The sequence below is a fragment of the Colossoma macropomum genome, unplaced genomic scaffold (genome assembly GCF_904425465.1).
Source record: "Colossoma macropomum unplaced genomic scaffold, Colossoma_macropomum, whole genome shotgun sequence".
Taxonomy (NCBI): domain Eukaryota; kingdom Metazoa; phylum Chordata; class Actinopteri; order Characiformes; family Serrasalmidae; genus Colossoma; species Colossoma macropomum.
Window position 1 is genome coordinate 10,394,929 of NW_023494800.1, and position 13,933 is coordinate 10,408,861.

A 13,933-nucleotide genomic window follows, 5' to 3' on the forward strand; every position below is an offset into this window, starting at 1 on the left:
ATTAAAAATTATGTTTTGCTGACTCAAAAAGATTAACACATTCTCTGAAGGGAACAGACTTAAATGTACTATGTGCCATTTCATATTTTAACTACTTAATGACTTTGTAATTCAGAAGATCCAGTTTCATTCAGGAGTGTATACAAAAGTGTATACAGGGCGAAATGCATCAGCTTTGGAACATTCTTGTTTTTCAAAAATTGCTATTCATTTTTTCCCCAGAGAGAAAAAAGTGGCAAGAGTTCCTAATATGAGCATGTTGCCAACTACAAAATGATTCACGATTATAGAGATCTGCAGAGGTTATTTAAATAAAGATCATAATCTGATGTGAAGGATTAGAAATCTAATATGTCATAGGCAGTGTGTGCTAGGCCAAATGGTCTAATATGCTACAAATCCATTGAGAACCAGCCCGATACATGAGATGGATAGCTTCACTATTTATGGCCTACCGTGTAAGCTTGCGTTCACTCTTACTGGCATCGTGTTACCCTTTAAGTGAACCATTATTAACTCATGAGTTCTGCTACAGCGGTTCTACCTGTAGAATACTATAGCACTATGATCACCTACTTACACTTCTAAACACCCGTCAGCAGTTTGGTGCTGAAATAAAGGCAACAACAATAACAATCAGGACCATGTTTAATTATTAAAGTACATAAAATAGTAAAATACAAAGCCTCGCAAGACTCGGTGCCTTGCAGAACCACTTCTTTCTGTTTACTTTCCAAAACAGCTCTTTCAAAACATTCCACTACATCCTCAGTGGCCTTTTCTCCATCTCTGCCTTTGGAAGGATATTTGAGTATTTTTCTTTGGCAAACTAGCCAGTGGTTCTCACTGCTGCTTGCTCTTCACTGTGGCCTTGAGCTTTGTATAGAGGCTCCCGAAGTTCTGTAAAGAAAGGGCAGTCATCTTGAGGTTTAAGAAATTATAGTGCTTCAAAAAAAAAGTATGTTCTGTCTCTGAAAGTGGCCCACTTGGAAGAACCATGGCACAAACCTGAATTGCATAGTAGACTACTCCTAAGTAGCCTGCAATACAGCCACCCAGGAACAGATCGAACGCAGCAGGCTTCACCCTATGGGAAACAGTTAAAGTAAGACATAAGCTCTATTCAAGCAGGCGTTGAGTAATTACTATGGAATAAAATATAAATGTGATTTCCAACAAAATGACCATATTTAGCCCAGCCTGAAAGTTCATAATTATTCAAATTATTGCTGTCAGACTTGAAAAAAAAAACATGAGGATTGCAGATTTACCTCCCCAAGTAAATGTAATAGGCTATAGGGATGTTGTTATTAGTATAGTTGGGTCATTCTACAGAAACGTCCATTTTGGTGACCCTAGTGTTTACAGATATATTACAAATAAAAAACACGTTAAGGGTTACAATTTTTTTACATTTTCAAATAAAACAATAAGTTATTTTAACAATTACACCTTCTTCAGCCATCAATTTAGCAACATTGATTTTTAAATCAATTATCTAGAATTCCAAGCACCACAGAACTGCTCATCCCCACAGTCATGTGTAAAGGGTAAGCGCCATATTTTGAAGAAAAAAACAAATTTTTCTGCAATTTTAACTACAATTATCTATACATGACTATGGAATATATAAATTAAGTGACAAAGAAAACAAATGCCAAATAAATATTATAAAATATATAATGAAAGTTCTGGTCCCCAGGAGTCGTGTCACTGGTGTTACTGCGTAACAAAAAATCTCTTATTTTTGAAATAAAAATCACACCGATGACATCACTCGAGTTCCTTTTACCTATTTTCTGAGGATCTATGATGAAAAGCACATGGTGAGTCCACTGTGTCTTTTCAGAAATTTTCTCATTTAGCTCATGATTTCATATGAAGCTTTTAGCTGACGTCACCGGTATGACCTAATTTATTCTTAGGTAATTGTGAAAAAATAGAATACAAATGGATTAAATTACATATTTTAGTGGATATTCCATGATTGACAACATGTGGTTTGACGCTCTGTATCAGCCATTTTGTAAAATGCATTTTTCATCAAAAATGTCACTGGTGTTACCTTTCTTACGTGTAACACCAATGACGATCAGTAACACCAGTGACTCCTATGGATAGATAGAAAAGTGGACGTTTCTGTAGAATGACCCAGTTCTCTTTGGAAGTGATAACAGATATAGACTGACTTCAAAAATGAAAAATCTCTAACCTGTACATCATCATTGGCTGTTTCATCTGATCAAAGAATGTGACATCAGGATCCCTAGACAAAAAAAAAAACCCCAACCAATTCATTAATTCCACAGTTGGCCTTTTTCCACACGTGTGAATACGTTTACGTGTCTGTGTGTGTATTCACTTGCGGTCCTGACGGAAAGTGTGTCTGTAGACCTGCTGGAGGTAGCGTTTGAACTCCTGCTCTAAGCTGTTGATGAGGAGAGTGTGTTGTGGCTCTTTGTCCATCAGCTGAGTGGCTCGCGGGACAGACGTCAACATGTTCATCAGCGCAGACAAACGACTGTCCAGGATGTCCTACAAAATGTAATAAAATGTATGAGCACACAGTGAGACAGAGGAACACATCAGCCTGCTATGTTATGCAATAACAGAAAACAGTTTTTCACAAACGCCTGTTTACCAAACTGCCCTTGAAAACCTGGATTTCTTTTGGAGAACCCTACATAAGAAAACAAACACAGAGTACCAGTTAGAAAGTAGCACACAGAGCATATTCTTCTATTTTTTTTGTGTATTTGGGTCATTATCCATTTGGAGTGGGAATTCTCTTTCATCCCAAAACTAAATACTCTAAATGTGTCCATTAACATCTCCTTTTATCATATATGCAAAAAGGAGAGCTTAATTCCAGACATATTTTACATGTCACTGGTGTTAAATGAATATGGTATAACACCAGTGACTGTGACTCCAGTGACATTCTGGTTAAAATTGAGGATTTTGTAAACTGGCTGACTCATTTGCGGTCAGGTGACCTTGTGCAACTATTTAAAATCAGCAATAAAATTATATATGGCACCATTTTGAAAAAAAATTAATTATCCAGCCTTTAAAGCACATAACACCAGTGACACACAGAAGTTATGTGTTGCCTGATAAACTACATTATTAATAAATGATACTATGATGAGCCTTGACCCAAGGAAGCAGATTAATAGATGTGAAAATACTATGTAAAAATGCAAAATAAGAGTCCTGATAACACCAGTGACCAAAATCTCTTTGACAAATGATTTTTTAAAATAAAATACATATTTTTTTAATGTAGTATAATGTTAATTATGTATAAAGTATACCCAAATCTGTTTTATACAAATTCCTAAGTAAAACCTCTTAAAAATATTATGTAATAAATAATATGTTAAAAAAAATCTTTTTAAGCCCTGCAACCTTTGTGACATGGTTTCCCACTCAAAATGGAGAATGACCCATTTATTTTCTATGAAATTGACTTAAGATGTTTTGTGTGAATAAATGTACCAAAAGTTCTCCTCAAGGTCACTCATAATGTTGGTTTTATGAACAAAAAACAGTCCTAATTTATTTTTACATAACCATTTCCCAACCTCTCTTTATCCCTTAGAATTCAACACGCTGTTTTGTTAATGTGCCTTTGAAACTGATATGTAAATGACCTCTGTTGTGATTGGTCGCCCTGTATGGTGCCTCATTCTGAAAGCAGTCTGATAAGTTTGCACTGAAATCATCAGGAACATTAGAATAAATAAGCTTCAGTCACTACTTTCAGTTGTCTGGATGCTTTGGAAAGCTGCAGTGATACATTTGCTATCTGACAGCCACAAACAGCACAACATTTCATTTTCCGCACATCTTCCTTACATCTTAGATACAGACCGTCTGCAGTAGCAACACACCACATTCCTTCAGCGTGAATGGGCAGTCTAAACTGCTGAGCTGAATGGGTGGTCACATACAAATAGGTTTTTGGTTGTGACATCACAACAATGATGAATTCAGTACAGCCTGTTTTGCGGTTTTGTTTCCATATAAGGACTGTGTGGACTGTACTAAACTGTACTGTACTGAATGGTATAAACATTACATAGTACATCAAACTGATTTCTAAAAAAAAAAAAGAAATTCGTATTTCTATGATATGGTCCCTTACTGGATAAAAAAGTGGAAAATAACTGAAGCAGTTATCTCACCTTGTCCGACAGATTATACATGTACCGCACCAAGGACTCAGCAATGATGACCGTGTTCCGCTTCAGTTTCCTGATGTCCACTTGTGACCTGCATGTATGTGCGGTAGATAAATGCAAGCAGATATCAGACAGAGTAGAGCACATTCTACGTTTTTGGACTACTGCTCTATCTGAACCGGACTCTTACATGGTGTCAAGGATGGAGCCCCTGTGCTCTGATCTGGGGTCCTCCAGGTGCGAGAGGGTGAATCCTGGAATGTGTTTCATGCCATAGCGCTCATGTTCCCATGCTACTGTGGACTCCTACAGGTATGGGTGACCAAAATAACAATATCTCAGTACTTCTAGAGCACTGAACAACTGCAATAATGAACAACTGCAGTAATCAAATAACCAGAGCATATTAACTGCATAAACTGTGTAGTAACGAGGAGATGACTGTGACAGTTGATTATGGCTTATTTTATTTTAATAAGGTATTTTTACCAGTTGTTTGATTTGTTTTTAGTCTTAAAGCCCCATATCCTACATTTTCTTGTATTTAATTTTTTCCCCAAGGTCCATTAATGATGCTGGTTTTGTCACAATTAACGTTTACATGACCATTTTTCAGCCTCTCTTTATACCTTGGAATTAAACAGGCTGTTTTTGTTAAAGTACCTTTAAGACTCGTAAATGTAAATGAGTTCTGTTCTGATTGGCTGCTCTGCACTGTGCCTTATTCACAAAGCAGTCCAGATTGAAACAGTCCTTATTACTTCAGTATGAATGGGTGGCTAAACTGCTGTACGCTGAATAGTTGGATAGATGTAAATGTGTTAGTTTTTCATGACATCACAAAAAACAATTAATTATTATAATTTTTTATAGGGAAAAAAAGGATGTATGAAAATGGGAGTTGAAGGTTTAACAATGTTTACATACTACATCAAACTCAATTTTGTGTTACCCAATAATTTCGTTTTACCCAATATGGGCCCTCTAAATAGTTTATTTTTGCAAACTGTTAATTAATAAATAATTCCACTTTCTTAATAATAGTAATAATTATAATAATATTTTTTATTTATGTAGCACTTTTCATGCTGGTCGCAGCTCAGAGTGCTTTACAGACAGGTGATAAAGCTTAACAGTAATACATGAAATTATAACTATCAATTAAGAATCATATAAGAAAATGACACAGATCAAATTAAAAGATAAACACCACTAGAAGTAGCGTTTTAATTAAACGCTAAGTTAAAGAGATACTTTTTTAGATGTTTCTTAAAAGTGAGCACTGAGCTTGACTGTCTAATGAAAGGTGGAATTGAGTTCCACAGTTTAGAAGCAGAATAACTGAAACAGGTGTTTGCAGAATGTCAGTATCTGCAGATCCAAGGCCACATGCTGGAACATAAACACATAGACACTATGTAAAGCAGGTGCTTTCAGATCATTGAGAGCCTGAAAAACTAGTAGCAGAACTTTAAAATCTATCCTGAATGATACAGGTAGCCAGTGCAGTTTTTTTTCAACATGGGAGTTATTTAATCTCTCTTTTTTGTTTTTGTTAGGATGCTGATGCATTTTGTACAAGTTGTAAAGGATGTATTGTTTTAATAGGAAGTCCAGTAGGAAGTGCATTACAGTAGTCAACTCTGCTTGTAACAAATGCATGAACAAGTTTCTCTGCGTCACTCTGAGATAGAAAAGGCTGAACTTTAGCAAAGATAAAAAGCTACTTTAGTGACTGTGTTTACATGCAGGATAAAACAACATCAACGTGGCTCTGCTATTTTGCTGCTGCATTTTGCCCATTTTATCTTGTTCGTAAACCTCAGAAAAACCAAACATGGTTACATACCATGTATTATAAAAAATGACGAAGTATCGTGCCATTTCTGCCCTTACCTGCAGGTTGATCTTCTTGTGCACAGTTCCAAACCTCACCCATGGAAACCTGGAGGAGATCACCTGCAAAGATGGAATGCATATATGCCACAGTGCATCTATGAAGTAAATGAACAGCTAGTTATGAGAATACAGTAATATATAGGCTTGAGCTTCATTCTCACCTCTTCCAGCTGCTGGATGAAGCCATACTGAGGGGTCCCTGGTTTTGGGGGTCGAGATACATGGAGGAAAAGCTCATCCCCAGAGCCAATAGTGTCCAAACAGAGAACAAATGCCACATTGTCATGCAATAGACTGGATTCTGTGTGGTGGAGAAACACAGATAAAGAAACAAATAAATGTCCTGCTCTAGTGTTGCTTGTATAGCTTGCTACTTTTTAGGGTGAACAGGACAGGAGAGCGAGGCTGTTATGACAGGCAGACTTTCTTATCACAAATGAAAAGCTATAACAGCTATCTCCAATTCTGCAGCAAGCAGTCGTGACCAGAGTACATCCACAAAACACCACAAGCCTCCTGACAACGGCAAATCATTTCAACAGAAAGTGCACAACACATATCATCCTGTCTGTGTGTGTTTGACTGACTGCGTAGTCAGACTGAAAAACACTTGGAAAAAACTTCCAGAGCTATGACCAAGGTAAAGTAGTTCAGCACACCGCTGGGCCATGAACACATAAGCCTTCTCCAACAGTAACATTTAGTTCAAGGCTAACTTATATGTCAGTTTTCTATAACAGTCATGTTCATGTTATGGTGAATAAAGGGTCACAAATAAATGACAAACCTGCATGGTCCATATTTTCCTCGAGCCAGCGCTTGGTGCCAAGGAAATTATATTTCCCACCACCAGTAAGGGAGAAAAGGAGGTGATACCTATAATTAGAATAGCCACAAAACAAGCTAAAGGTCAAAATAAATAGGTAAATTTACAAGATGTACTTGATCGAGTATTAACGCTATGCATTTTTCATGTGTAAATAAACAGATGAATCAGAACTACTGATTGTATCTTGTTTATTTATATACACTACCAGTGGTGTCCAATCTTATGTGCAAATGGCCGGAGGTTTAGACACACTGGATCAAATGTTTGTTTTACATGATCAAAAAGGCTACAAGCCTGTTTGTACTTCTGCCACCTCTGCAAGCCTATGCCTAAATGCTTGAATACTTGTTACATAAACAAGTATAAACAGTTCAGGTCATGCCTATTCATGAACCATTTCTTTTTAGGAAACTTTCAGTTTTTCAAAGAAATCTGCAGGGAAGTTTTTTGCATGTTCTTTGTAAACATTCAAAAGTTTCTTTTCTACTTTTTACAATCCAGCTAATTCCAATTACAAATTTAGACTCCTTCTATCCATAAAACCCTACTTCACATCTCAGATATCCATTGTTCTAATGCAAATTTTCTTTTTTTTTTCAGACTATTTCCTTTTTTTTTCAGGAACAGCATCATGACAGCTACACATCCTTTCAGACCCTAGAATCTTGTCCTGTATGTAAGTGGATCATCTTACATCTAATATACTCAGAAAATCTCCTTTAGCCATTTAGATGCACATGAGAAAGAAATCTGTAAGGCAGCTGAGGTGAGTTTGGGTAGCAGTTTGGGTGAATGTTAGTGTCTTGTTGAAAGGGAACATAATGTCATTGATAACCAGTGGTGGTGAATTCAGGTCCAGAGGGTACAGGTCCTGGACACCTCCTCTGTAGTGACTCCTTTGGTGGCACGGTGGCATAGTGGGTAGAAGGGCAAGTGAGTGAATGTATATGTCTGTCTGTTTGCCCTGCGATGGACTGGGCGACCTATCCAGGGTGTATCCTGCCTTCCGCCCAATGACCGCTGGATAGGCTCCAGCATCCTCCGTGACTCAGAGGCATAAGCAGTTTCAGAAAGTGTGTGTGTGTGTGTGTGGTGACTCCTTTGGGAACAGAGTTAAAGTGGCAGTAGGGTGGACAAGCTAAATACAGATAGATTTGATAATATATTTAATTGTTGAGGCTTCTGTTTAATTTTTTGTTAAATATTTGTGTCCTGATTTTTTCTGATGACGAAAACATAGAAGTTTAATTTATAAGGCCATTTTGACTGGAAATGAAATGCACAGCAGGGTGGTCTCTGACTTTTGCACAGTATTGCTGAATTTCTCTTAGATCTGAAAAGCATTCTAATTGGCTACTCATGAAGCTGCTTGGAAGAATACCAAGAGTGTGCAAACGTAGGCAAAACAGGCTACTTTTAAGAATCTAAAATATAAGTGGGCTGAAAAAAGGAAAACCCTATTAATGGGGTGTATAAACTTTTGACCAGTATTTTGACACATAACTTAAGGTACAAATGGCACATTTTCATTCAGTTAGATTCTACTTTCACAGTACATGGTTTGCTTTAAGACAGGAGTTTCATATGGTGGATGTATGACAGCAAACCCTCACTACCTCAATACATACAGCAACTCTAAGTACACGCTATTGTGTTTTATATTTGTGCCACTTAATCCTGCTTTTGAACAGAGACAGACAACTTACGGAGCTTTGTTGCGAGGATCACTGTAGAGTCTTTGAAAGAGGCGAGCCAGTTCCAGCAGCACAGTGACTCCACTGCCATTGGAGTCTGCTCCATATGCCAGCCACTGAGAAGCAAACAGGTTCACAGCCATAAACAGAAAGAAAGTCCTATTTAACACACATGTTCTGCTTTTTAGAGCATAATAGAATCACAGTGTGTTAGAGGTCAACTCTTAATCATTAGGTGTCGAACTGTAATAGACTGGGCAATGAACCTCAAGAGTGTAGAATCAGCTCCAGACCTTTAATCCATTAGAGATATTGTTCATATTTTTAATTGGTCAGTTTAAAAGATTCATTAAATGATGGTTTAATGATCTGGGAAAAGCTGAGGGATAAAGATAATGACTTTTAAGCCCAACTCAGCAGGACCAAGAAAAGTAAAACCAACAAAAAAAGCAATCAAGCTTCTCAGAAGGTCAGCAATACCTACGGGTATTTAACCACAGTCTTGCTAGCAAAAAAGAAATTATGTGTTGGAAATTGGAAAGAAGCAGCATGGGTGGATAGTCTGGCCAGCTGAGAGGTTATAGGGCTGGACAGGCTGGTAAATCTGCCCTGCAACAACGTTCACATCTCACACAAGAACAGAAAAGAAGAAATAAGAGTTTCCTTTCATAAGAGTGAATAGCTCATACCAGTGGTGGGCCTATGGTGCAATGAAGTATCCTGATTTCATCACAAACCTGGAGATTTAATCTCGCCTATGATTTCAGTCATTCAAGAGACACAGTCTGAGTCCATAAAGCTCAAGAAAAGAACATTACTTTGTTATTTAATGGATGATGTGCCAAGTTAACAAGATTATTACAGCATCGTCATAGCTTTATCAATCAACAGCGCAAAGCAATGCTGAGGGGCAAATTCATCTCCACAAGTGATACTGTGAGCTAAATTAATGCTCCTAACGTCTGTTTGCGTGTGGTTGTAAAGGTCAGCTAGCTTAGAGCAGTCAATTTAGAACTTGACAGTGTAAGCGTAATCATTTTATGATGCCCATGAATGTTAAATGCACTGAACGGTCATAAAGGGCAACCAAAGATCGACAGTGAAGACAAGTTGATGTAGTGAAGAAATGAAGAGCACACATATTTTTCAAAACATTTCCCTTTCAATCACTGAGACTTACTGGAGCAAGGCCAAAGGAGTCATAGTGGGCGGTGAGCACGATTGTAGGTGGGTCTTCTCCGACTCCAGGAAGTACACCCTTGGAACAAAGCAATCAATCAGTGAGACTGGCAGGTTCAATTACAGGTCACACAGTGATACTTTAAGGGATGGAGTTGCCAGTTAAAGCTGTCAAGCTCACCTCTAACGTAATGATGGAATTGTCAGTGATGGCCTTGATGGGGGAGTTGTTGCTCACCAGTATCTGGAAGGCAGTGGCTGTGACCATACTGCGGAGAACTGCAACAGAAACAATTTGAAACAAGCTGAATTTAGATTTAATAAAAAAATGCGCCGATTAAAAAAACCCTTCAAAATAGTTTAAGCCAGATCTTTAATGCAGAAAAACAGTGCAAACGTTTTTGTCACCAAATACCTTTTTCAGTGCAGGTTGATTTTGTATGGCCTACACATCTACATGATAAGTTTGGATGCCTTTCATTCTTAGGTGTGGTGATTTTGCTCTGAACTACTTTTTGCTGAAATGAAAATAAAACATTTTGCTTGTGCAAAAGTTACAGCCCAATTTATACTTTGTTTTTTTTCTCTTTAATTTGTTAATCTCAGCAAATAAATAGAGAAATTTGCAGTAACATTTGCACAAAAATAGCATGTTTCAATTTTTTTTTTCCCAGAAGAGGATGTGTTAACTTATATGCACTAGACAGTCAACATTTGACCAGGGGTGTTCAAACTTTTGCACACATCTGTATATACACTGTATATGACTTCACTGTCAGAACAAAACCTCATATCTTAAAAATTCTCCAAGAAAATTCTCCAAACTTCACAGGAGAAGGAAAAAAAACATTCTTCGCTTTCAATGTAAGTAAAGTAACAGGAGTTTAGACTGTTTCTGTCGGCCGTTCGTCATGAAAATTTGACATAAACAGCAGTAAACACCAGCTTGTCACACACCCCTCTGGATCTGACTCTTTGGAGAACTTCTCTTCACTTGGAGATAATGTGACTGTCACACCACCATCCACAGCCAATCGTTGTTCCCCTTCGCCTGAATACTAATCTGATACACCTGTCTGGTTTGTCATATGACTTGTGGTAGTTAGTATTTTAAGCCCAGGCTTTAGTTTAGTTATTTGCGAGGTATTGCTTCCTTCAGTAGAGCTACTGAGCGTTCCATTCTGTGTTTGTTTGCCTTCCTGTGTATATGAGTGTTTTTGGGACTTATCAACTCTGCCTTTTGCCTGTCCCTTTTGTGGATTGTGTTTACCTGTTCCTGTCTATGTTATGTTCATCCTTATGTGGCCGATTTTGGGTTTGACCCATGCATGTTTACTAACCACTAGTATTGATTGTATTCACACTAGGAAAGCCTCATTTCCTACTTTTACTCACAAGCGTCTGGCCGGTTCTGTCTTGTTACACAGCTGGTAGCTGCTAAAAATTAAAATCATCAAAAATGGAGAGACAAGGTTTTGTTTAACAGCAACAATATATAGCACTAGTCCCAAAGTTTGGACACACCTACTATCAGAACGGTTTTCCTCATTTGTACTATTTTTCTCATTTTACAATAATTATGAATACATTTAAACTATGGAATATCACATATGGGGCAATGCAAAAATGTTAAATGTAATAATAATAATAATAATAATAATAATAATAATTTACGTTCTTATTTTGCCGTGATGCAGCATTGCACAAATTTGACATTCTCTGCATTCTCTCAAGCAACTTCATGAGGAGCCACCTGGGATGCTATTCCAACAGCACAGCTGTTGTTGGCTGCTGAGAACTACTTCTTGGGGGCAAAATTTACAATTACAAATTTACAAAATTTCATCAACTGTACTACTTATATTTGTCTTAGACACAGATTTCAAGCACTGAAGCACAGAAGCCTTTAGACTGTAATGTCTCAATATGTAAAACACATTCAGTCAGGTGTGTCCTACCTTTTGACTGACACCTATACCCACCTGGCTGGTACCTAAAACTGAATATAACGAAGAATTGATATTCTTCTCACCTACTTTGGCTCCTCTCACCTCTGACCAGAATGGAGGCAGACTTGGTGGCTGCAGCCAGCTTCACTTCTGCATACATGCACAGAAGCTGCTCATCTTCGTGGACCACGTACACGGGCATGAGGGTCTCCTTTTTCAGAGCCTCTGACTCACTCACCATGAAACCCTGGAGGACGAGAGATCACATTTACTCCTTAAATCATTCATTCTAAAGGCAGAGAGCAATTTATCCTTTGGAATTTTATGATGCAAGTTCTGTAGCTGCAGGGCTGTTTACTTCCACCTCAAAATGTCAGAATCCCTTAATGAAAACATAGAAGCCCAAGGCTGGATTATGAAATGGTAAAGGAAAATGAAAGAGTGCTTCTTAGAGACATCAAAATCGCCTAGCAGAGTGCAACGGCGTCTGCCAGCACCTGTATGACGTCTTCAGGTACGGTAGAGATGTTCTGGGGGAGCAGTATGAGCACTGCTGCTGCGTTCTGCCTCTTGGCCTCTAGGTAGCGCTCTGCTGTAAAGTCAGGCAGCTTCATGATCACACAGCGACGGGTCAGAATTGTATCATCCGCTGAACGAGCCTCGGCCACGACGATGGCACCACGGCAACCTGTGGATTAAACATCAGATTATATTTTATGTAAACGATAACCCATACAGCCAAATTCAAAAGTTTAAACACCCCTGGTCAAATTATGTTTTGTTGAAGTGCACATCCTTTACAGAGAACACACTTCTGCACTTTTTTTTATTGCACGATTTCTATTTGTTTAACATTTTGGAAAAAAATAAAACGACTTGATTTTTTATGTGTAATTCCGCAAATAAACAGTAGTTGTGCATTAGAAAGTGACTTAAAACAGACTTTTTAAAAGATTTTCAGCTTCTTCACCTTTGTATGCATCCCCCTTTATACTGTATTATAGAGCTCCAACACAAAGACTGACTCATCTATCTGTAAGTAAATCTATATGTTGAAAAAAGACCCATAATTCCCTGTGTGCTGTGCCTGTACACTGTTGGAAATAAAGGTTCTGTGCAGGTACATTTTTTATTCATCAAGGTACAAACAATGTAAATGTACCCTAAAAGGTACAACATTGGCTTTAAGGTCCAGTTGTGCACCTTAAATAAGTTTTTCCTGGTGAAAAGTTCATATTTGTATCATTTCATAACGGAATTTTTTAAAACAGAACAATAAAATAAAAAGCCTGGAGATGAGACGGGGTGTGTGGAGTCTTAGACTTAGAAAATATAATTTCAATGGATTATGGTACAATTATGTTCCCTGACTAAAGGTACTGAAATGTACACTTGAGGGTACCACCATAGTGACAAGAGGGCTACTGACCCAGTGACAGTTTACTACCTTTTTTTCTGAGACTGTACAGATTAGGGGATCTGAAGTGATGTTACCTCGTTTGTCCTGCTGCAGGTTGTACTGCTGCATCCTGTAGGCTGTAAACTCGTAGGAGGACGCAGCTGGAAGGGCAGATGCATGCAGCAAGTGTGCAGACAGCAGCAGCATGGCGGCCACTCTGGAGCTTCTCAAAGTCATGATGCTGCCACACATTTTGAGTAAACCTACAAAAAGAGAACAAGGGGGTTCCACAAAGAGCATTTAACTATACCTAATACAGTTAGAGTAGCCTATTAAAGAGAAGTCATACATTAAGCAACCAAGTACAACTAGGCGTGTTGAATGAAGGCACTAGGTCAAAATGCTGTTTACTCCAATGTGTAGAATCTCACGTTAGTTTAAACCCCTTAAATTTCAGAGTTATTATTCAATTATAAATCTTAAGGCAAATGATCCAGTACTGAGTGTGAATCACTCCATGAGGAAACCTGCTGATGGGTCAATAGAGCTGTCAATAGAGTTTAAGGGCTTAACAACTACACCCAGGGCTCATTACAACAGTGGTTTACTACGTTGCTTGCATTTAAGTAGAAGAGACCCCCACTACAAGTTTTAAACCTCACCTGAAGTTGGTTTTGGTCCCTTTTCTTTAGCAAAAAAGGTGTTTTTCCCTTTTTTCTCCTTGTAGTGTGCGCTGTCCAGACTCTGGCCAGTAGAAGAAGGCTCCCTGAGGCCTGTAGGTAAGCCTTCTGCACCAT

At 38.1% G+C, this 13,933-nt stretch overlaps 1 protein-coding gene across 1 annotated transcript; it reads right to left on the reverse strand.

Moving 5' to 3' along the window:
* Positions 1–700: 700 nt before the first annotated feature.
* On the reverse strand, positions 701–13,933 carry zgc:109965 (uncharacterized protein LOC619266 homolog). The gene is made up of 17 exons (XM_036588866.1): positions 13,783–13,933; positions 13,232–13,399; positions 12,235–12,425; positions 11,840–11,984; positions 9,970–10,067; positions 9,790–9,867; positions 8,622–8,725; positions 6,874–6,962; positions 6,248–6,387; positions 6,084–6,146; positions 4,378–4,493; positions 4,191–4,278; positions 2,642–2,680; positions 2,363–2,535; positions 2,213–2,266; positions 1,009–1,087; positions 701–900 (listed from the first exon to the last, which is right to left on the reverse strand). Exons 1-17 carry the CDS (start codon positions 13,931–13,933, stop codon positions 844–846), a joined length of 1,833 nt encoding a protein of 610 aa, XP_036444759.1. The 3' UTR covers positions 701–843.